This window comes from Schistocerca piceifrons, chromosome 2 (genome assembly GCF_021461385.2).
Source record: "Schistocerca piceifrons isolate TAMUIC-IGC-003096 chromosome 2, iqSchPice1.1, whole genome shotgun sequence".
Lineage (NCBI taxonomy): Eukaryota > Metazoa > Arthropoda > Insecta > Orthoptera > Acrididae > Schistocerca > Schistocerca piceifrons.
The window spans coordinates 727,017,002-727,043,079 of record NC_060139.1 but is presented as its reverse complement, the minus strand read 5'-3'; the positions used below and the strand labels follow the sequence as shown (position 1 = coordinate 727,043,079).

General features: G+C 39.0%; 1 protein-coding gene across 4 annotated transcripts in view; it reads right to left on the bottom strand.

The window, feature by feature from the left end:
• Positions 1-1,126: 1,126 nt before the first annotated feature.
• Positions 1,127-26,078, bottom strand: part of LOC124777261 (organic cation transporter protein-like) — a 320,726-nt gene continuing 295,774 nt past the window's right edge. For all 4 annotated transcript variants that reach the window (XM_047252588.1, XM_047252589.1, XM_047252590.1 and 1 more), the window contains 3 exons: positions 22,500-22,690; positions 1,568-1,692; positions 1,127-1,476 (listed from right to left, as the gene is read on the bottom strand). In XM_047252588.1, coding sequence (XP_047108544.1) covers positions 1,419-1,476; positions 1,568-1,692; positions 22,500-22,690 — 374 coding nt within the window. In that variant the 3' untranslated portion in view covers positions 1,127-1,418. The remainder of the gene's footprint in view (positions 1,477-1,567; positions 1,693-22,499; positions 22,691-26,078) is intronic.

Sequence of the window (26,078 nt, the reverse complement as noted above, 5' to 3'; positions counted from 1 at the left end):
CAATGTGCTGGCCACGGATGCAGCAGAAACTGCTGTTCCTCATAGAAGGCTTTTCTTCTCCATCTGTGGATGGACGTTATCCTGCTGATATGAGGTGTAGATTTGTCTGAAGGATGAATGTACTTCAAACACCAATACCTACCTGAGACAACAATTCTTTTTCAGTTCCTAACACTGTGTATGAGTTGAGATCATAAGCTGTTGGGGTTATTCCAATTTACCACTCACTGAAAGACAGTAGTCCGCACCTCGTGGTCTAAATGGCTCTGAACACTATGGGACTTAACTACTGAGGTCACCAGTCCCCTAGAACTTAGAACTACTTAAACCTAACTAACCTAAGGACATCACACACATCCATGCCCAAGGCAGGATTCGAACCTGCGACCGTAGCGGTCACGCGGTTCCAAACTGAAGCGCGTAGAACCGCACGGCCACACCGGCCGGCTACCTCGTGGTCTAGTGGCTAGCATTGCTACCTCTGGATCTTGGGGTCAAGGGTTCGATTCCCAGCTGGGTTGGGGATTTTCTCTGCACAGGGACTGGGTTTTAGTGCTGTCCTCATCATTTCATCACCGTCCTCATCATTCATGATAGTGGCTAGATTGGACCATGAAAAAAATTGGCCTGTGAAAAAATTGGGACTTTGTATGGGCACTGATGATCACACAGTTGAGTGCCCCACAAACCGAACATCTCCACTACTGAAAGACATTTTAATGTGAGACTCATTTAAAAAAAATAACATAAAACGCAGCCCTCCAGTCTTGAGCCAACACAGTAGACAAAACTGTATAGTTTCTTATGGCCATGCAGTCAGGAGATGAGCATCATGTGCTGTCATCACAGTGGATGGTTAAGTATGCAGGAGATGAGTATCATGCTGTTGTCGCAGTGCATGGTTGAGTACCCACTCATCACCATCTTGCTAACATAACACGTACTAATAGAAATATCATAACAAAGCAAGTACTAATAGAAATATCATAACAAACTTGTGACCTAAGTGTATTCCACCTTAATGCAGTCTTAATCCCTTATTGCTGGCACACTGATCAGTGTCTCCTTTGCCATTCTCCAAGATTAGTGTATTTTAAGCATAATTAGTGAATAAAAAAGGCAAGTATACAATTTAGTAAATAAATAGATTTATTGTGCAAAATTATCGTATGGTCTAAGATTTGTTCCATTTCTTCCAGTTGTCAGTGTCTGCAAATACTGTTAAGGCGACTAGATAATCTGACTTGCAAAAATCATTTGCACCACTTTCAGTCAGTAACTTCATCAATCCCACAGTCAGTTGGCTGCATCAATATCCTGTCCATTCAGCGCACTTTTCTTACATTTGCTGATCAGCATTTTTAGTCCACTCTTTAGAGAATTAACTGTGTAATACAATGTTTTGGGGAAGTGAGGTATTACACATCATGATATCCATCATCCTTCATCTGATGTGTGGAATTACCCAACTCGTAACTGTAAAGGTCAAAGAAAAGAATAATCATTACCATCTTTAGCAGATATCATTGTGCTTAAATGAGGGTAAGTAAATTGTGATGCTACAAACCTGTTTTTACCTCTTCCAACTTTCTCGATTTCTTCGGTCTTCATAGTCTGTGTCAAAGCAGAAATTCCTGCTAAGAAAGTATAGAGCCCAAACACACTCAGTGAAACCCTTTCTCCATATACTGCCTGCAAAAAGTTAAAGAAAACAAATTTATTACAGAATGAAGTAATGTTAAAAAGGATCAGTGTCCCAATTGTTAGGTACTTTATTCTTAATACTTGCTGTACAGTGAACATCTTTTATGTTATTTGCATCATCATAGGAACAACTTGAGCATTATCTTCAGTCCACCAACATAGTGCCTTATCATAAATTGGAAAACCTACTACAGAAACTTGCGACTAAGCATAAAACATCACTTCTTACAGAATACTTCACATTTAATTGGTTTTATGTGACTAATCAGTTTGAAAACAATAAAATACATGAATTTTCCTCTTTCCATGCAGGAATCTCTGATGTAAATATTACTTTTTCATTCTAACTGGATCAGCTGCAAGTGAAGAAGTACTTTCCTGAAAGAGAATTTCATGTGATAGGGCATTCCTTATAGAAAACAGGCAGTAAAATTTCATAAATTATGACTGGAAGGTGCCCGTCCATGTCACATTCAATTATGCTACAGGGCGGAACATGACACGGCAGCCTGACAGCAGGGCATGGTCCTACCTCATGCTTTGATCTTTGATCTAGATTTTTTTGTTTTATAGCTTAATAGTTAATTCTGAAGTGGCTTTATTCCGTAGCAATGAAACTGTAGGGTAGTACCACAGTCCTTGCTTGTCAGCTAAAGTTAGTGCAGATTACAGCATTGCACAACCAGACTGCTCAGCTATAGATGCTACAGAAACTGTATGCAGACTGAGAAATAAGATTGGATTTAAGGAAGTACTACATACTGTAAAATACTTGTTTCCAAATTCAGCTCATATTTTTCAAAACTTTGACAGTGTAGTAAGAAAAGACAGGAAGGGAAAGTAGAGTTTAATATCCCATCAACAGTGACATCATTAGGAGGTGGAACAGAGGGGATACTGTTTGCTTCTCAGTAGTTTTCCTTCAGTTTGTCCTCAAGATTTATTCCGTCACCCTGTTGCTGTTTTTGATATAGAGTTGTTTGCAATTTGAGGGCTCTGAAGCAGATGGGATGTATCCACACTGAGAAACTCCTTGTCTGCTCTGACTCTGTAACAGCACTTAAATCAATTTAGCGAATGTACTGAGTAGAATCCAGAATATCCAAGACTCCCTACTGCTTCTGCAAAGGCTGGGGAAGGAGGTGTCATCCTACTGGCTACCTTGGTACAAGAGTATGTGTGGATATGATTTAGCGCATTTAGCAGCCAAAGAAGTGTTTATTCTAAATCAGGCCATGCAATGTGCTGTCCTCTTACATACTTTACCCTCACTGTTGAGGTACAGGATCTTAATGGTGGAAGAAGTGGGAAATAACAGAATATCAGATGCTGGGCATGACCTTTCACCTGTGACATCATCCAGATGGTGGACACAGTCATATCACCTCTATCCAATATGGCAACCATAACTTCAAAGATTCAGTACAGATAACAGAATGAAATCAAATACACAATCTAATCATAATAATATGAAGAAGAGCATGGCACTAATGGGATACCTGTGAGTATTAAGGAGTTTTGGATGGGAAGAAACAAAACAAATGAATTCATAGCCCAATACATGCATGTATTGAAAACTCTAATTGGTCTATATAGCCAGAATGAATTGTATGACACCATTACACCAAAACTTGCTGTGAAAACTGATGTTGAAGATGTCTCATGACTTATAGGCCTATAGCTAGAATAAACTCTGAAAAACCAAAACTTGGTGCCAGAATTGGTATCAAAAATTTCAACTGACTTGCATAGCTAGAACAAACTTAACAATATCCACCAACCATAAGTAAACACTATTAACAAGTAAACCACAAAATCATACATAGTTTCACTAACATCAGTTTGCATACACAACTGAATCGCGAACCACTAAGCTACATTAACACGACATACTTATTAAACCAAACAAAACATTAAAAATGTTCTTATCAATCAAAATTCTCTCTCTCTCTCTCTCTCTCTCTCTCTCTCTCTCTCTCTCTCTGTCTCCCCCCCCCCCCCCCCCCCCACACACACACAAAACTGAAACAGAAGTGAAAGAGAGCCAGTTAAAAGAGACTAATTTAAATAATAAAATTGTCATACAGCACCTGCACTGTAAATTGCATTTTAAGAGAACTACAGTATAGTAACTGGGAAAGGGTTATGTTGTCTGATCTGACAAGATGACAGAACTGGTGAGAAAATAGCATCTATTGCACAATCATCTACATCATTACTCTGCAATTCACAATAACATGTCTTGCAGAGGGTTCACAGAACCACATTCAGACTATTTCTTGACTGCTCCACACTTGAATAGCATAAGAGAGAAATGAACACCCAGAATCTTTAGGTGGAGCAACAAACTCTTTTTATACTTGGAGGAGAAATTTAGTGAAAAGATTTTGCAGTGATGAAAAATGCTTGGTTTAATGATTGCCACCCCAGCTTGCATATCATATCTACGACACTCTCTCCTTTATTTAAAGATAATACATAACAAGCTGCCCTTTTTCAAAGTTGTTCGATGGCCATCAGTCCTGCCTGGTGAGAGTCCCATGATGTGCAGCAATACTCTAGCAGAGGACGTACAAGTGTATGTAGTCAGTCTCTTTAGCAAATTTCTTGCTTCTTCAAGTGTTTTGTCAATGAAAGGAAGTCTTGACTGATTACTTTGAAATTTTGACCCAACATTGCATTCTAACATCCGCCTGCTTAGCTGGGTGTTAATGTGCTCGCCTCCCATACAAGCAGGCCTGGGATCAATTCCAAGCCGAGTTGGAGATTTTATCCACTTGTGGACTGGGTGTTGTGTTGTCCTCATCATTATTTCAACCTCATCACCAGCGCGCACGTCGCCCAATGTGGTGTTGAATGAAATAAGACTTGCACTTGGTGGCCGAACTTCCCCGTATTGGGGCCTCCTGGCCAACGATGCCATATGCTAATTTCCATTTCATTGCAGTCTAATACAGGTGTGTTTTTAGGTACCTATTTCTTATATACGTAAACTTTTTGACATATTTTGTAGCAACATTTCCCACTTAAAACATTATATATTATATATATTTAAAAATAGGTATATAAAATGCCAGTTTTCCATTGCAACAATCAAAATTTCAAAGCATTTGGTCAAAAAAAATTTGGGATTTGCAATTGTAAACATTTACAGTTCGTATATAAATACAAATGTAGATGTTTGTTTCTTCAAAATCTCAAATATCTGTCAGTTCTTCAAGGACTTCTTTGAAGTTTTGCTCAAAACCATTAATCTCCAAAAATTCTTGACTGAATTCTAATATAGGTGTATTTTTATGGACCTAATTCTTTAATGTATGTATATTTTTAATACAAATAATACAAAAATAAATTATTTATTTTAAATGGAAAACAATGTTATCAAAAAATTCAAAATGTACCTACAAAATTTTATATGTTCCTGTAGTAAAAGTTTAGACACATGTATATACTTTTTAGTATACAGATACAGGTATATAAAATATACATTAGCTACACGATGTTAGCAAACAGGAAAATTGTATTTATGGCTTATTGGTTTATGATTATAAGAATACTACAGAATTTGAATTTGCTATAGTAATAAACATGGCTCAAGGTCGGAGAGGAGGGGGGAGATGGACAAAGGGGTGGGAAGAAAAGGACATAGAAAACAAGTAGGAGGAGACAGGAGGAGATTGAGAGAGAAGGAGGGGGGAGGAGAAGATGAAGATGGACAGAGAGAGGGGGAGGAGGTGATGATGGACGGAGAGAGGGGGGAGGAGGAGATGGATAAAGAAAGGGGAGGGAGAAATGGACAGAGAAAGGCAAGAGAAGGAGACAAGGACATAGTTTTAGTTCTCATATATATTACAAATGCATGTTTACTGTTTTCTTTCTTTACCATTTAAGCAGACTGAGATGCAGCAAAGTGTGCCTAGGTACAACTAGTACAAAATGGGATGTTCTATAAAATTTAAGCTGTACTTTTACTTTCCTCCCCACCCACCACCCCAGAAACTGGGAAATACTGAAAATACCCCACCACATTTTTGAAAAGATCATTTTAAAAGCAGTCGCTGTGAGTGGACAACCAAACTGTCACATCCAAAACTAACCTAGACTTTACACTACACTACATATCCATCTATCATCATATCATCACTGCCAGTTTTCTTGGATTCATATTAGTTAGCTCTGCCAACTCAAAGCCAAACTGTAATATTCCAACCTTACCTAGACCTTGGTCCATGCCACACATAAGTCTGTCACCACATCCTGTTTTGTACCATGCCAATTAGCACATCTACTAAAAGAGCCACTATTTCTTTTGGTTTGTGACAATAGTTTGTGCTTAATCTGCAAGAGGTGGTACTACAGTCCCCAGTTAACACTGCCGACATTCCTTCAGTCCAGATGACTACTCAGGTTTAGCCAAAAAGCCACCATTCAAATAAAAAAAAGAAAGAGAAAAGTTAACACAAATTAATTCATATACTCCTTCAAAATAAACTGAACTATAACGGAATCAAGCAGTAAGTTTAGTCAACTTGATGTGTATGCCCCACACATGACACTAGGCCTACATAAATACAGCCGGCAAGCCATACAGGTGCAAAAACTTAGTGGTGCTGGTCACATCATCACACACAGCAACATTCCATGAATTGGCTATTGATTTCTTTCTCATATCCAAGACAATTACTACCAATTCCAAACCACAAAACAAAGCACACACCACTATCTACCTTCAGTTGCAATCATTCACTTACAACAACACAAGAAACAAGTTTTGAAACTTCAAATTTCAGCACTAGAGAGCACCACCACATACTAGCAAATGCCCTCTTCAAATATGCCATGCACAGTCCAATGATACATGGCTTCCTGATTCCATGGCAGGGCCCTAAAATGTTAGCACTTCTGGCACAGAGTCAGACAAAAGGATAGAGGGTAGTTTACCAACTGATCAGTTCTTTGTTTTAGCAGACAACAATAGCAATATGGCATGACTTTTTAAGATCAGTAGACCTCAGATTTCTATGTAATTACATAGCCCTTTCCTTCACTCCTACACACAAGAGAAGTGTAAATATTCCCAAGTTACAGTGCCAACATTGATTTATTTCACTTTATTGTTACATAATTTTACATATTTAAGTATAATTAAATGTATTTTACATATTTTAATTACACATTATTGCTTGTTTTACCATTTTTCATACTTCCCTTCAGTCTGTGTAGGCCACTCTCTTAGACAAGTACTAGCCATGTGCCCTGGCTTCACACATGCAGCATTAAATATCTACAGCTAGGCAACTTGACTGGTGTGGTGTATTTTGTTTGGGGGCTATGAATAAAATTCATAGAACAACAATAAGTAAGTGAATATCATTATTTTCATATAACTTAGGTGACATAAGCAGTTTATGCCAGGAAAGTAGTCTGGAGGCATGAATATTACTGTTCCATATTGAAATGGTGTTTGAAGGGACATCCCATGGCAAGTAATATGTTTCCAACAAGTGTAAATATTGTATGTGTATCATGGGTGTATGTGTGTGAAGCTTACTACACACTGTGATTCATTGTTGAGACTCATGGCCACAATCATTTGCCGTGGACTCTTTATGGCAGGCTTCTTCACCCTGCCACACAAAATAACTTGTCCACATCTAGCTCTAATTCAACTAAAGCAAAAAGCTGAGAGTTGAGATACTTTGTTGGAAAATGTTTCACTTGCTGCATGGAAATGTGTAACACCACATATTTGGTCTGCACTTTTTTTATTCAATTGTACTCAAACGACTGCAAGGAAACTATGGGTCAAAAATACACTGTCCTGTCACATTAATGTGACCACATGTCAAAAGACTAAATACCCACTTTTTGCAGCACAAACCACTATAATACGTGCAGGAAGAGAGTCTACGGAAGGGATGTGAAGCCAGGCCGATTCTAGTGCTGCAATTACAGTTGAGGATCGATGCCACACACATCTCGACAAAGGTGGTCACACAGATTCTTTAATGGGAGTTTTGTGGCTAGGGGAGTACAGCAAACAAATCCTGGTGCTCTGCAAACCACACACCTAAACTGCAAGCTGTGTGACATGTTACATTGACCTGCTGGTAGAAGCAATCATACCGAAGAAAAAAAATGCATGAAGGGGTTCACACAATTCCCAAGGAAAGATATGAACTTGTGTTAATCCAGTGAGTTTACCAAAGGAATGTCATGAAAACATTCCTCAGACCATAATGAACCCTCCTATGCCCTGGAACCTTCCAACAAACATTGCAGGGTGTTTGGTTTCAGATGTTTCACACCATACATGGTAGCAGCCATCTGTTCAATGGAGCATAAAATTCTTCTTTAAAGGCCACTAGTCACCACTCAGTGGATATCTAGTTGTGGTATTGGTGCATGCATACATGAAAGTATTCACAGTTGAAAATACGGACAACCTTCAACTGTATAACGGAATGACAACAATAAAAATTTGCTCCGAACTGGGACTCAGACCCCGATTTTCCACTCCATGCAAGGGGTGCCTTAACCGCTTCAGCTATCTGAGCACAACTCACGGCCAGACCCAAAATCCCATGTCATTGTCCACTGTCTACAACCTCCACTCCTAACCATCATGTAATTCCTGTACAGGTGAGGAATTTTGGTTAAAAGTAACTAGCCTGGAACTGGCCAATATATATGATATTGCAGTGCCTTAGTTGGTAAGAAGTATGATGCAATGCTCCTTACCAACACAGACACTGCAGTATTGTATTTTTCAACTGTTTCACTGTCAAAATCACATGGGAAAAATGAATGCCTAAATCTTTCATTGTGAGTTCTGATTTCTTGTACTTAATTAAAATGGCCATTTCTTCCTTTGTAGGTGGGAGCCAACAAAATATTTCTGAGGAGAAAAAGGTTTTTTTTAATGGCTTTTGGGAATCGCTCTTACAGCCAACCTTAGGTCATAAAACAGTTGGCTGTTACATCCATTTAAACTGAATTTAAGTCAATGATCTAAGAAAATTCGCATGTCTACCATATAATGTAAAAAAATTTCTGTTCGTATATTCTTATTTGACATTCTGTTATAAAATGATATAGCAGCTTATACTCTTCTGTGTCTTCTGTTGCTCAAAGGGTTTTAATTTTTGGGTGAAGCATTTCCAGAGGTCATCAGATGCAGTAAGAGTTTTGTAGTTTCTTGATACCTCTGTGGCAGCTGAAGAAAATGTGATTAACATCTTCCACGCTGACACATTCGCATGAAGGTGATGTGTCCATGCTGAGGTGGTGGAGACGTAGCCGGAATTTCCTGTGACTGAAGTAAGTTGTGCCGTTGCCATATAAAGTGTCAACTGTAACTCCAATTTTGATACCAAGGAGGGGACAGGAGATCAAGTATTACTTTGGTATAAGGTCTCCCTTTAGTTTTGTAAGACTGGAGATTTTCATTCCATCTGGCCCCACTTATAGTCCTTATGGCAAGATCATCAAACTGTATCCCACAGGCCACATGCAGCCTGGATCGAGTATTTGTGCACCCTGTGGTTCTGACTTACTGTATAATAATATGCTTCCAGCAACTAACAGCCAAATCCAAAAACACCAAGTAGAGTGAAGAGCTTCTAAAATGTAGGTTTTCCTGCCCAGTAAAAAACAAAAATAGATAGAAAGAAAATATTTTAATATGTGCTTAGTTTTAATCAACATTGGTGAATTCAGCCCTGTGCTTAGTGGAATTGGCCACATACCTCAGGGGCAGAGGGGTAAGTAGCAAGACCACTGTGGAGTTAGATAAGTCAGAGGGGTAATGTTTCTTTGTTTGTCCGTCAATAGGTACAGCTCTTGGGCGTATGTCACTCATTCCAATCAGATGCTATGGAATACATTTTCACACACAAGTAACAAGGATTTGAGAATGCCTATTAAAGAGATGATCATCTTCAAAAGCTGTACATATTTGTAGCAAGGAATATGAAATTAAATTAAGGGTGTTGTAACACAATGAAACGAGTAGAAGAAAAATTACATTCGAAATATCAAGTAAATATTTTTACCATTAAATATACATACAATTACTGTGATTAATCAAGTAATCACCTGCTCATACAGAAAACACAACAACATCAGGCAATTACAATGTCACAACTTTGGAGTCACTGAGGGTGGTAGCAATCAGCAATTTCAAACAGAACAGTCAACGTGATGTGTTCTGAATGATCAGTACTTGCGAGCTGAGAGAGGTTACCAATTATTAAGACTGGTACATATGTGATCCAAGGTGCCACCCCTCTTGCGTGAAGAAGTTTTATGACCACTGCCTTATGGTGTGAAGAATATAGTCAGGTTGCACTTTGTCACATTTCAGTGAACCAATGTATACAACTTTCTTAGCCAGGGTACCTACTTTTTTATTTCCCCTTACTTCACTTTGCACTTTTACCTGCACATGATGATCATCTTATTTATGTGATAAGCTCCTGCACTGCTTCTACACTGAAGCAACAAAGAAACTGGTATAGGCATGCATATTCAAATGCGAAGGTATGTACACAGGCAGAATACCGTGCTGTGGTCGGCAATGCCTACATAAGACAAAAAGTGTCTGGTGCAGTTGTTAGATCAGTTACTGCTGCTACAATGGCAGATTATCGAGATTTAAGTGAGTTTGAATGTGGTGTTGTAGTTGCGGCATGAGCGATGGGACACAGCATCTCTGAGGTAGTGATGAAATGGGGATTTTCCCATACAACCATTTCATGAGCGTACTGTGAATATCAGGAATCCAGTAAAGCATCAAACCTCTGGCATTACTGCGGCCAGAAAAAGATCCTGCAAGAACGGGACCAACAACGACTGAAGAGAATCATTCAGTGTGACAGAAGTGCAACCCTTCCACAAATTGCTGCAGATTTCAAAGCTGGGCCATCAACAAGTGTCAGCTTGTGAACCATTCAACGAAACATCATCAATATGGGCTTTCGAAGCTGAAGGCCCATTCGTGTACCCTTGATAACTGCATGACACAAGTCTTTACATCTTGCCTGGGCCTGTCAACACCGACATTGGACTGTTGATGCCTGGAAATATGTTTTCTGGTCACACGAGTCTCATTTCAAATTCTATCGAGTGGATGGACATGTACGTGTATCGATATGACCTCATGAATCCATGGATCCTGCAAGTCAACAGGGGACTGTTCAAGCTGGTGGAGGCTCTGTAATGGTGTGGTGTGTGTGCAGGTGGAGGGATATAGGATCCTGATATGTCTAGATATGACTCTGACAGGTCACATATATGTAAGCATCCTGTCTGATCACCTGCATTCATTCATGTCCGTTGTGCATTCTGACGGGCTTGACGGACTTGGACAATTCCAGCAGGATAATGCAACACCCCACACATATATAATTGTTACAGAGTGGCTCCAGGAACACTTTCCTGAGTTTAAACACTTCTGCTAGCACCCAAACTCCCCAGACATGAACATTATTGAGCGTATCTGGGATGCCTTGGAACGTGGTGTTCAGAAGAGATCTCGATCCCTCGTACTCTTACGGATTTATGGACAGGCCTGCAGGTTTAATGATGTCAGTTCGTTTCAGCACTACTTCAGACATTATTTGAGTCCATGCCACACCGTGTTGCAGCACTTCTGCTTGCTTGAGGGGGCCCTACACGATATTAGGCAAGTGTACCAGTTTCTTTGACTCTTCAAAGTATACTGTAAAATACTGGATAATTTGTGATATTGACAACATAGCATTTTAACAGCATCAATGCAAAGTGTGATTTTGATAAAATTATGATTGTTTCTTCTTGCGCCTCTATGAATATACAAGTCCCTCTAAAATTACCATGAGTTCTGCAGTGAATATGGATGCAACTTCAGAGAGCTTGAATTTGTCTCCTTGATTAGTCCTGCCAGCTACCAACGCTCTTTCATTTTTATTTAGACACATTTGTGCAGATCTGTCTTGAGGACAAACTTACTGCTAGGCTCTCAGCTAAAATTTTCTCATTCAGTGAACCTTGATTGAATGGAAGGCGAACTTGTGTGTCTTGCTTCACTAAGGTGTTAGCATATGCATAGGGCATGCTGAAGCTGCTTGTATTTAGGGAAGTTGTGACATATTCATGGAAAGATGAAATATTGGAGTAAAATTGTGCTAAGAGTTGTAGTTTCCTCTTATTTCGATACCACCCTGCATAGCACTTTGTAGTGAGATCTCTAATCTTTGTTAACAAATTGTCATTTATGATGTAAAAACATTTCAAGAGGAATTTAACAGTGATGTATTTCCTGCATAGTTCTAATGACATTTCATTTACTTCCACCTTCAAAGTGTTAGTTGCGGTCAATTTGAATGCTCCAATGCAGACTCTGATAGCTTTATACTGGCACTTATTGAGTTCCTCTAGTTTATTTTTGTGTTGCTGAACCATAACAGATGCATCCATAATCCATGAAAGGTCATTTTAGCAATTGATATATGTTAATGCACATTCTTGAGTATGCTTCCTTTCACAGTGTGAAGGATATCTATGGCACCTTCACATTATGAATTGCATGATGAATGTGATGTGACCATGTTAGCTTATGAATGATGTAAAGCCCTAAGTACCTGACCACTCTTTTGACTGGGAATATAAAGGGTTCTAATCTTAGGTTTATTATTTTGTTAAGCTATGTCTCGTAAATATGCACGCAGCTGATTTATAAATTTATAAGGCAATGTTGTTGTTGTTTTTATGTTGTTATGGTCTTCAGTCCAGAGACTGGTTTGGTGCAGCTCTCCATTCCACCCTATCCTGAGCAAGGTTCTTCATCTCTGAGTAACTACTGCAACCTACATCCTTCTGAATCAGCTTAGTGTATTCATCCCTTGGTCTCCCTCTACGATTTTTACCCTCAACACTTTCCTCCAATACTAAATTGGTGATCCCTTGATGCCTCAGAATGTCTCCTACCAACCGATCCCTCCTTCTAGTCAAGTTGTGCCACAAATTCCTCCTCTCCCCAATTCTATTCAGTATAATCTCATTAGTTACATGATCTACCCATCTGATCTTCTGCATTCTTCTGTAGCACCACATTTTGAAAGCTTCTGTTCTCTTCTTGCCTAAACTATTTATCGTCCATGTTTTACTTCCATAATGGCTACATGCCACACAAATACTTTCAGAAAGGACTTCTTCACACTTAAATCTATACTCGATGTTAACAAATTTCTCTTCTTCAGAAAGATTTTCCTTGCCATTGCCAGTCTACATTTTATATCCTCTCCATTTTGACCATCATCAGTTATTTTGCTTCCCAAACAGCAAAATTCATCTACTACTTTAAGTTTCTCATTTCCTAAACTAATTCCCTCAGCATCACCTGATTTAATGTGACTACATTCTATTACCCACATTTTGTTTTTGTTATGAGGTGATATATCAAGCAATTCTCATTCAGCCATTCATTGAACACTATTGTAATGTTAGCCATCTGCTGCTGGCACTCAGTAAAACTGTCGCCATGAATTCAAATACATAAATCATCTGCATACTGCTGTATTTGTAGACTTGGGTGAAACAATGAATGTAGATCTGACGTAAATAGATTGAACAAGAATGGCGACAACACTGATTCTTGTGATAAACATTTGTTTGTTCTTGTTGTGCTGCTGTTTCATTGTTTCTTGTAATAACCTAGTTTCAATTGGATAACAGTTGGTGTAGCTTGTGAACGAATGGGAGAGTTCATGGGTCTTCAACTTATTTATCAATACGGGCATAAAAACACTATCACAATATCCATAGGCTTATACACTGCTAGCAGATATTAATTGTCACTCTAATTAATGTGCATGTCAGTGACTAATGATACCTGCATTCAGTTGTGCTGCTATCCTCTCTAAGACCAGTTTGTCCAAGGGGCAGTGCTCTTCGATTCTCAATCCACAATTCTATTTTGTATTTAATCATCCATTAAATTTTTATAAACAAATGATAAAAGTGTGATAGGCCTGTATGATAAAGCACACTAATGTGCGTTTTCCATTTTATATATTGGTAAGATCCAAGCAGTCTTTATTTCTGTGTTACAGATTTGGATGGTCTATACTTTATTTAAGGTGTACAATAGATGAATTTGTCCCTTCTCTGGCATGTGTTGGAGCATCGAATAAGGAATCTTTTCTGATCCTAGGGCTGTACTCTGCTTTGGGAGAAAGTTGCTGACTTAAATTTCACGAAACATCTCGGCGCAAAAAAAAGAGGAAAGAAAAAAATGATTACCTCACTATCATAGCCTTGACACTCTCTGCCTATTTTATTATAATACAAAATGAGCTTCCCTTCTGTGAACATTTTCAATCTCCTTCATCAGTGCTATACGGTAAGGATCTTATACCACACAGCAATACTTTAGAAGAGGGCAGACAAGCATAGTGTAGGCAGTCTCTGTAGTAGATTATTTACCTTCTAAGTGTTGTGCCAATAAAACGTAGTCTTGGATCACCTTCCTCAGAACAATACTACTTTTCACACCATGCATTATCTTGTGAAAATCATTTTGTAATCAGTACTGATCTTCTGACAAGTTTACTGAATAGTAAATGAAAGCATCATTGCAGACAATCTGAGGGGGCTCATTTTGTCTCGTAAATCGTTTACGCCTATATGGATTAAGAACAGCAGAGGTCATACTGCACTTACCTGGGAAACCAAATATATTACTTCTGTTTCAGTTCTCAAAGGCAAAGTATGTCCAATAACAGTACTGTGTTTAGCATTGTAATAGTCACTGTGGTGTATAGTAAAGGACTTTCTACCAATTCAGAACTAGTGAGTGCATTCTCCAAGAAAAGTTTAAAATGTACACGGTCCAGTCATATTAACGTACCACCACCTATGTAAAACATCAGCACACAGTAACCACTCACAGACAGCAGGTGGAAGCACTACAGCACTAGCAATGGAGGGTATATAAAGTGTGTCCGGCGGAGGGGGGGGTTGTGGAAAATAATGCAGTTATTATAATGCAGAAATGGAGTGATTTATCCAGTGTCTCAAAGGATCATTGGCCTACTTGCCAAAGACGAAAGCATTTAGAATTCTCGAAATGGCAAAATCTGTAAATTGTTTGTGTGCTGCTGTGGTTAAAGTATACTACCTGTGGTAAAATGGCATAACCCAAAACTGGCACCAGTGAAATTGTGGTCCACCATGGCCTTAGATGACAGAGGTCAATGACGGCTGCGGAGATGTGTATAAGTTAGCAGATGTGCAACTGTTGAGCAACTGACCTGCCCAGGTGAACCAAGGGGCTACCAACAATATCTCCTCAAAGACCATTCACTGAATGTTGCTGTATACGAGCCTTCCCAGTAGGCACCTGGTTCATGCACCCATGCTGACTGCTGTTCATCTGCAATGAAGGCTGGAATTTGCATGCCAATATCACAACTGGGTGTTGAGGCTATAGATGGCCTTTTCAGATGAATAACATTTTATGCTCCAGTGGCGTGAAATGTCTGAAAGCAGATGTGCTGCAACAATTGTCGGAAGGGTCCAGGCTGGAGGAGGGAGCGTTATGGTCCAGAGAATGTTTTCATGGCATTCCTGCAGTGGTCTCAACATTCTGGACAGCACAATGGGTCAACATAAATATGCACCTTGGGGACCACGTCCACTCCATCAAGCAGTTTTTTCTCAGTAACATGGCATCTACCAGCAGCACAATGCATCATATCACACAGCTTGCCATGTGTGTGTGTGTGTGTGTGTGTGTGTGTGTGTGTGTGTGTGTGTGTGTGTGTGTGGTCTGAAGAGCACCAGGATGAGATTACTGTACTCACCTAACCACCTAAATCCTATTGAGATTTGTGAGACCCTGCATCCTCAACTGTGAAACCTGCATCTGGCTACGGCATTTGGGTCAGTCAGAACCTTCCAGAACCTCACTGACTCTTTTCCTACATGTCTGAAAGCAGTCTGTGCTGAAAAGGTGTACTTCTTTCGTGTTCATGACTGTTTTTGATCATGCTGCCATCTATTGCATTAAAATTATCATCTAAGTTAAGATGTTGGGTTATGAGAGATGATGCTTTCACTACTGATGGAGAGATTGTTCTTTGCAAGCATGCAATAAGCAGGTCAGTTGCTCTGTGAACTCCCAACTTCAGCAACATATATTAGTTTGGTGCATAAGTCCATAGTTTTGTTTTGTTTTGTTTTGCATGTTGGTATTCTGATTTCTATTGCTTTATTTATTGATTGTCATTTTTATTTGTAGTTCACTGTTGCTATTTTACATATTGCCATTTTGTCATTTGGAGATAGTGCTTGGAGCCGTGGACGCAAGAAAATGTGATGCCAAGTGGAAAAATTGGAACATTTGTGACATATTCTTCAGTTTGAGTTAAATAGAAGGAAGACAGCAGTGGAGGCAGCCATAAATATTTGCACTGTGTATGGCGATAATGCCACTGGACTGAGCAAGGTGAGAAAATTGTTTTCTGATTTTAAGGGAAGCAGGACATCAAATGGGCTGACAAGCATGCAATAAGCAAGTCAGTTGCTCTGTGAACTCCTAACTTCAGCAACATATATTAGTTTGGTGCATAAGTCCATAGTTTTGTTTTGTTTTGTTTTGCATGTTGGTATTCTGATTTCTATTGCTTTATTTATTGATTGTCATTTTTATTTGTAGTTCACTGTTGCTATTTTACATATTGCCATTTTGTCATTTGGAGATAGTGCTTAGAGCTGTGGACACAAGAAAATGTGATGCCAAGTAGAAAAATTGGAACATTTGTGACATATTCTTCAGTTTGAGTTAAATAGAGGGAAGACAGCAGTGGAGGCAGCCATAAATATTTGCACTGTGTATGGCAATAATGCCACTGGACTGAGCAAGGTGAGAAAATTGTTTTCTGATTTTAAGGGAAGCAGGACATCAAATGGGCCGACGTGGAGTAGAAGGGGCACCACAGGACATTTTAATTTCCACTGTCTATACTTTTACAAATAAATTCATGAAACTTTGTCAGCATGACCAGGAAGGATTATGGATTCACACTCTTAGCAGTGGAAGTTCAAAAACATAACAAAATAATTTTTTTTACAGGTGAAATTTCACCACTTTTTCTCTTACCATTGGCTGGATTTCTTGATACAGGTACGCTTTTCTTCATAAGTAAGAGAGATACTTCGAAGAATTCTGCACAGCATACAAACCATACTTACAGGTGTATGGAACTCTAGAATTTATTTAATTTATGAAAAAATGAATGAGCTGTTACCTTTTAAACTTCATGTTTATAAAAAACTCAAATTTTTTAGTTAACTATCTCAATTTTTACCACAGTTTTTAATTGAGTTGGAAAATTCTAGAGTTTCATACACCTGTAAGAATGGTTCGTGTGTTGTGCAAAATTCATGCAAGAATCTCTTACTTATGAAGAAAAGTGTACCTACAGCAACAAATACAGCCAATAGTAAGTGAAAAAATTATGAAATTTCACACGAAAAAGAATTTATTTTGTTATGTTTTTGAGCTTCCACTGCTATGAGTGTGAATTCTGAATCCTTCCTGGTCAACCTGACAAAGTTTTATGAATTTATTTGTACAAGTACAGACAGTGGAAATTGTAATGTCCTGTTGTGCCTCTCCTGCTCCAAGTCGGTCCGTTTGACGTCCTACCCCCCTTAAGGAGGATTGCTTTGGCATTAGTGAATCCGTACATTCAGGAAGACCTTCGGGGTTTGATGAATATTGTTTAAACACATTAATCCACAATGATCCATGTCAGTGTACTCGAGAATTGGCAGAATGTGATGAAATGTGATCATTCCATCACTATGCAACATTTACATGCAGTGGAAAAGGTTCAAAAATCGGGTGTATGGGTACCACATACTCTTAAGCTAAAATCACGAAAATTTTGCAGGTTGCCATATGTGCATCTCTGCTTGCTCATCATTAATTGGCTTGTGAACAACACCAGCCATTCCTATTCGGTATTATTACATGTGACAAGAAATGGTGTCTTTATGTCAGTGTAAGGAAAAGAAAGGAATGTTTGAGCCCAAACAAAGCTCACTGAACAAAGATCTGTATACATCTACAAAGATAATGTTACACATCTAGTAGAACAGTGATGGTGTAGTGTACTACAAATTTCTTCCTTATGATGTAAACATAATCATTGACATTTACTGTCAACAACTGAAACATCTTGCAGACTCAATCCAAGAACAATGGCCAGGAAGACTGCGTGAACTGATGCTACTTCACGATATAATGCCTGCCTGCATTCTGCTAGACTGACAAAAAAAACACTATACAGGAGTTGGGTGGGGCAATCATTCCACAATCATCTTATTCAGCTGTTCTGGCACCCTCAGATTTTCACCTTTCTGGCTCTCTGTCAAACAACCTTCAAGGAACTTCCTTTCCAGATAAAAATGTACCCCAAACATGGCTTGACATGTTCTTTGCCCCAAAACCACATGATTTCTACAGTTGTGGAATCAAAAAGTTACCCCATAACTAAAGTGTCTTTTAAGTGGATCTGTTGTGTTTACTAAAATTATGGGAAATTGCTACAAACTTCTGCACCCTCTCAACACTCAATACACAGTAAAGTGCACACTAAGAACAAAGTAGTGCAGTCACCTCAAAAGGAAACTCTGCAAATAAATTGTTCCATTGTATGTGCTCTACTATGGTTGCTGCATAGATTCCATTGTATAACTTCAAGTGCTGGAATACCAAGCATTTCTAAAGTATTGCAGGCAACAGATTCCTGGTGATTGGACATTAAGGGAAAACTATTTAGAATCTCATTACTAGGAGGCCCTGAAAAATCTATGGTGGTGTATATATGTGACCACCGCATATCAACATTCATTGTCAAAACAATGGGTGTGGATGTTCCATTGGTCAACTCATTGTTGACAAACTCAATGGAGAAGACCTCTCAAAGTCATGCAAAGTGTTGGAACGCACAAAACATTTAACAGTAGGTTGTTTTGTGAATGGCTATCTTAAAGTGCTGTGGTCCAAGGTCACTCAGGAAAAAAGTTCCCATCATGTATTCAGATGCTGTGGCCCAAATGCTGAAAACGGCTACTGTGCTATGCATACACTGTGCATCCATATTTAATCCACTTCATGTGTCTAGCTCATGCAGTGAAATGTATCAGTGAAGAAGTGTGCATCAGCTTCCCTGAAGTAAATACAATAATTTCATACATCAATAAAGGTTTTCCGAAAGATCTACTATTGCCGCCTGACCTGATGAACATTTCTAAGCCATGAAATCTCTGACTGATTCATTTCTGAGAGTTTCATTGCAAGATTCACAAAATGCTTTCACTGAACTTAAAATTGAAAATACTCTGGCATACATCCATAGCTCGTTCAGCTTCCACAGCATAATTAAGAAAATTCTATCGAATTACCTTTGCAGTAATCTCTTTTAAGTTGTTGAGAATGTCAAATGCCAGGTAAGAAATCCATGATTACTCAAATTTGCTAATACCTGTAATATTCTCAGTGGGGGAGAAAATACACTCCAATGAACATCTCACCAGCAAAATTTCAGCACAGACTTTAAAAATAAAAAAAATTAAGTTATGGAAAATGTCCCCACTTAGTAGACATTTCATGTTTCTGGTATGTTTAGTTGTACACTAAGCAACGTAGTAGGCAGTTACAATTACTGTTTTTTGTTAAATATTTAATACAATATTTTCCTGATATTATGTATTTTCTTACAGATTTTACCCATTTCCACTACATAAATATGTATATATTTTATGTGTTGATACTGCATAAAAATCTAGCCTCTAGTGATCAACCAGCCACCCTTTCTTAAGCTGTTTTGTAAATTTTTATCCTATAGTCGAGTTAGGATTTTAATAGCACATTTTAACATCATGATTTAACATTAATAAAAAAAAAAAATCCGTTCTTCATGATTCAGTAGGCCCAATGATCGGTTAGGTGAATGCAAGTGAAAATGGGAATGTGTTACTGTAGTGGCGACTACTTCCATTGCCTCCATCTGTAGCAGCAGACGACAGGCTGCATAGACTGGAAACCAGCCCCCATCATCCTCACTGGTCACTTTCGCCAGAGGAGGACTTAGACGGCCACACTTCCCAGATGTGAGGCATGCCAAACCACCACTTGAGCAATCTCTTGTTCTTCTCTGACAAGGCAACACCCCCGGCCATGCTCTCAGCAGCTCACCCACGCAACGTCATGTGGCTCACGTTGTCATCCACCACATTTTGCTGGGGTATACACAAACCGCACAATTCTTATCCCACGCTCATCAGCATTCATTCTGTTGCAGTTCGTTTAACAAGAGGAGTGCTACCATGTTTTGCCATGCCACCTTCCTGAGCTGTGTCTCCTCAAGATACTTCTGTTGACTATGGTTGTAGAAAGTCTGATGATAAATGCCTGATTTGACTCCCCCCTGCCCAGCATCAGCAATTGCAATAGTATGTGAACTACATTGCAATTATAGGGAAAAATGATATTTACATTGTAATCATAGGGAAAATGATATTTTATGCATTTTTTAGTTCTAACAGTTTCAATCACATCTGTCTGGATATTTTAGCAAGGGCACTAATTACTTTGCTGTACACACACACACACACACACACACACACACACACACACACACACACACACACGTACACTCGGAAAAACTTCACTTAAAGTATTATGGAGAACCTTAATCTTGATGACCAAGTAGGGATTTCAGTCTCCCTTCTCCTGAATCCTGAATGCAAGTGTGTTGCATTTCCAATGCTTGGTCCCTACACGAGTTGACTTGCTAAATTAAGGGTGAAAGACAGATACGTGTAAGGTAGCTATGTCTTAGACAGTGAAATTGTTTACTGGAGGATGTAAATTCACATTGTCAACCAACAACCCTGAATTACAGGTATTTTTGCTGATATCAAGGAATGATAGGTTGGTTCATTCCTCAAGACTAAACTCAATTTGGTTTTCTATTTCTGTGCAACTAAAATAGAGCTCCACAAATACTGACCTTCATCTCAGATGGCTAAAACATATATCCGTATAGTAATAGTGCATACATAAATAAGGCATATGAAATGTCTTGTATGAATAATGCTGTCAAATACGTTATAATCAGCTGAACTTTTTAGTCCAGTCACATGCTACTCAAAAGGTCTTTTGGGATCAGAAGGTGAAATAAATAAAAATATGTGGTACAGCAAATTAAAATAGTGTTTCTTACAGGCAAGAGAATGACATCTACTATTTCAGCCTTCTGAGTTCTTCACACTTTAACGAAAAATTCACTAGACCAGCTGTAGTCACTGTAAATCAATATCACTTTACTTAAAACTTAATTAAGTAGAATGAACATCTGGTCTTCTGTGCATTCAGAAATTGTACAACTGACAAAATGTTTCTGATGTGTAGTAAAACATATTATCCCTCAGCATCTCATATCATCAATGAAGTTACGTTAACCTCTTCAGAAATGGGTCTTCACTGGAAATTTACTTGTCTTAATTTGTTATGTAGCCATTAAAGATGAATAGAATTTAATTTCCATCCGATATACGAGGTGTGGCTAGAAAAAAACCGGACTAGTACTGGTGAAACAATAAAACGAATGCAATAAGGCTGAAAGTCGCGTGGCCTGTCACGTGACTCTCGCTCCACCTACTGCTCGAGTTTCATCTGCCTCCTGCACTCAGTCTGCCCGTGGCGTCTGTTTTAAGTAGTTGACGTTTTGTCTGTGTGTCGGAAAATGTTGAGTGTACAGAAAGAACAGCGTGTTAACATCAAATTTTGTTTCAAACTAGGAAAATCTGCAAGTGAAACGTTTGTAATGTTACAACAAGTGTACGGCGATGATTGTTTATCACGAACACAAGTGTTTGAGTGGTTTAAACGATTTAAAGATGGCCGCGAAGACACCAGTGACGACACTCGCACTGGCAGACCATTGTCAGCAAAAACTGATGCAAACATTGAAAAAATCGGTAAACTTGTTCAACAAGATTGCCGTTTAACAATCAGAGCAGTGTCTGAGTTAACAGGAGTTGACTTGTTGTCTTGTCGAACAAGCTGACCGTTTTTTTCAATGTTTGCATCAGTTTTTGCTGACAATGGTCTGCCAGTGCGAGTGTCATCACTGGTGTCTTCGCGGACATCTTTAAATCGTTTAAACCACACAAACACTTGTGTTCGCGATAAACAATCATCGCCGTACACTTGTTGTAACATTACAAACGTTTCACTTGCAGATTTTCCTAGTTTGAAACAAAATTTGATGTTAACACGCTGTTCTTTCTGTACACTCAACATTTTCCGACGCACAGACAAAACGTCAACTACTTAAAACAGACACCACGGGCAGACTGAGTGCAGGAGGCAGATGAAACTCGAGCAGTAGGCGCAGCGAGAGTCACGTGACAGGCCACGCGACTTTCAGCCTTATTGCATTCGTTTTATTGTTTCACCAGTGCTAGTCCGGTTTTTTTCTAGCCACACCTCGTATCCAGAAAGCAAAAATAAAAGCCTGGAGAAATAAACCAGCTGTTATTAAGCAGGGAGAATAAAGAAACATCGAGAGATAATTACAGAAAAGATATATCTTAAAAGGGTAGTTGACAAAGGAAAGAAGATATGTGAACTGCAGCAGCCAAAGCTGAGACATATACCAACACAGACTCCTATCTTAGTCATAACTGTGTCTTCAAGAGTTTTTCATTCATGTTTTGGTTCAAGATATGCTACTTACCAGAGTTCCAACAAATGGTGCTTGCTGGAGAAAGATCCGTGAAACTGTCACACAAGTGAAAACACCTTGTGCCTTGCATGCAGGTGTGAACTGATTTCCTGAGGCCACTGTTAAGATTGTGAGAGAACAGGCTATAGCAATTCTCCCCATCATAGCCAGAAATAACAGGTATGGGTACCACTGTTGTAAATCTGCAATTACAAATGTTGTGTAAACCTACATAACAGAATGAGTAACGACTCAATTTTCTATGAGGTGTTACTGAATTTTATCACAGCCACCATCCTTCTAATTAATCTATATAAAGCTCATGGCACACCATTAAATCAAACTGAGCAAGTCTTGAGAGATACAGAATGAACAATGCACTATAAAAGTTGTAACACATTAACACAAACATTTAATTATGGTTCAGCTTATTAATAAAATAATTAATTTCATTGAGACATGAATAACAAACCAATAGTTCAATGACTTTTGCACTATAGAAATAATTATTCTTTTCATCATTTTTGTCTTGATCCAGACGTTAACATTTTTGCCGCCAAACGAAGGTGTGGCAACGACCATTCTGACAGATGAATACTGTCAACAAATTACATGTTTTCAAAACTAGAGATGCCTTGAAAACAGAGGAAAGCATATACGTTCTCTTGAAGGCAATCCAAAGAGCCTATAGTGATGGAAGAGTGTAAATGACAAGTGGGTGATGCAGCAGAAGGTGATTGCTGTTTGCATCATGGAATAATTATTATTATTATTTATTGTTGACAAATTTTCCCTAAAAGGAAATCGTTAAGCTTATGACTTTGAAGGCTTGTTCTTCTTGTCCTTCCAGTACTCCTTCATTCTCTTGGAGAGGGCCTCTTTTCTCTCCTCAGACCATTCTTGTTTGGTCCGCTGTTTTAGCGCTTCTGACTTTACTTCCCAATTGTCTATGTGTTTTCGGAAGGTGCTTCTGTCTGTGGTGTTTGTGGTGCCAATTGCTTGTAGGTCTTTCCGGACTACTTCCATCCAGGGTGTCGAGACTTTAAGTGTCTTGATGTGTTCTAGAATTTTCTTGGTGAGTCTTGTTTCAGGGAGTCTATCTAAATGTCCGTAGAATTTAAGGCGCCTTTTTCTCATATCGTTCTCGATGTTCGAATATGCTTCTACTGTTGAGTTCTTCTGTAGTCTGTAGCCATCTGGTGTGGGTCTTCCTCCTAAAATTTTCCTCATGATTTTGCGTTCTTCTTTTTTGATTTTTTTCAATTTTGATTTTCCTGTTGAGTGCTAGGGTTTCGCTGGCATACAGTACGGCGGGTTTGATCACTGTGTTATAGTGTCTGATCTTGGTGTTTCTGGAAATGCATTGTTTGTTGTAGACGTTTCGTACCATGCCTAGTGATTTCCGTGTCTTCTGTTGTCTGTCTTCGTAAGCCAGTTTCTCTGTTCCGGTCGGTTCGATGATTTCGCCTAGGTATCTGAAGTGTGTGACCCCTTTAATTTTGCCATACTTGGTTGTGATGTCGTCGCCTTCTCTTGTTAGGACTTGCGTTTTTTCAAAAGAGATTTGTAGGCCGACTTTCTCGGCGCATTCTTTTATTATTATTATGAAGGAATTCTTATCCCTGTTATTCTTTGATTTACTTTAGTTGTTTGTTTGTTGGTTATGTGAATAATTACTTACCTCTTTCTTTCATTCTGTACTATTATTCCTGCCAAGGTGATGAGCTGGTGAAGGAAGGGAAGAAAATTTATAAGATAATGTACCTTTCTCCAAGGTGACAGCAGAAGGAGATACACAAGAGGCAGACACCAATGTAAAGGATGGCCTACCTATACCACTGCACCAAACCACTGCAGAGATGATCCAGGCAGAAAGACATCCGTTAAATAATATGGCCCACATCAAACTGCTACACTTTTGGCCAAACTGACCACTACTTTACATGTGTTTAATGTATTTTTCAGCAGCACAGTGTGTGCATAATGAAACCAGATTTATCATCACCATGGCACATGTAAATGGAGCAGTTATAGGAGAAGTATGACATGTGTTATCACAGCAATGCTACATGGCTCTGAAGGAATTGCTGATACATCGATATATTTGTCGCTGAAACTTTGGCTTCAGAAAGTTTTCAAGGATGACCCATTAGACAATAGAACACCATATCAACTGACGCGGGGTCTGCGCACTTCAGCGGCACCTGACAGGTTCAGCAAATGGATACACAAATTAAAAGAAAATGCAATGACAATGCATTCACCTATCTCTGGCATGAATACCCAGAGATCACACAGCCATTTAATATGGAAAAACGATGAAAACACTAAATAGTGCACCACATCAACACAACACCCGCACAACTGGTAGCAGCCAGACTGACAAGATGGCACCAGAAAGCTATGAGCAGCACAAGCTGGTTTTGAAGAACTAATCATTACAGTTATTGTAACCCATTTCACCAGTCCTTGGGTTTCACCATTAAACATGGTATTTAGGAAAGATGGGTTTGGGTGGCTATGTGGTGACTACAGGGCACTTAATGCACCTACAGTTCCCAGTACCTGTCACAGATTCTGATAGCACTATTGCACAGGGAAAAGAATTCAGCATAACAAATTGTGTGAAAGCATATATACAGATACCAGTAGCCAAAGAGGATATACAGAAAATCACAGTACTTACACCCTTCAGCTTGTTCCAGTATAATTTCATGCCAGTTGAGCTAAGGAACACAGTGATAACGTGGAAAAGATTCATGCAAGGGGTATTGCATGATTTTTCATTTCTCTTCAGCTACATGGATGAAGTACTTCTTTTCTTGGCGTCAAAGGAAGAACAAGGTCACATCTAAACCTACTCTTTCAACAGCTGCAGGAGTATGGAATAGTGGTCCATGTCGCCATTCCAGGTAGGAACAAAGTGCAATTCCTTGGATATGCAGTATCTGCCACTTCCAAATTGAGGAGAAGCAATACAAAACATATGACTATCAACAACATTCAAAGAATTAAATAGATTTCTCAGAATGGACAGTTACTACCGACACCAGCTTCCACATGCAGCACAGCAACAAGAACCTCTTAATGCATTCCTCACTGGCAAGCAATCATCAGGAAACTGAAAATACTGTGGATGCCAGCAGGTGAAGTGGCTTTTAATACAATAAAATTGTGTTTAGCATAGGCTGCAATTCTAGCACACCCTTGCAGCAAGGCTCAAATAGCTCTCGTGGTAGATGCGAGCCAGATGGCAATTGGGGTGGCACTGCAACAAAGGATAGACAGACATCGGCTGCACTGTCTTTTTTTCCCCAGAACGTACAAGGTTTGGTGCACAATAAATCACAAACTAGGGACAATTTTTGTCGCTATTAAACATTTTTGTTCCACAGTGGAAAGCAGGCATTTTATAGTTTTCACTGATCATAAGCCACTTACATGTTTGTTTCAACACATAATGGACCAAGGTTCTCTGAGACAATGTAAACAGGCGAAATTCATTCCTCAGTTTGTGACTGACATGTGGATATGGAGCTGCAAGACCTAAGACAAAATAAACTCAAGGCATTACAGCTACAATGCATATTG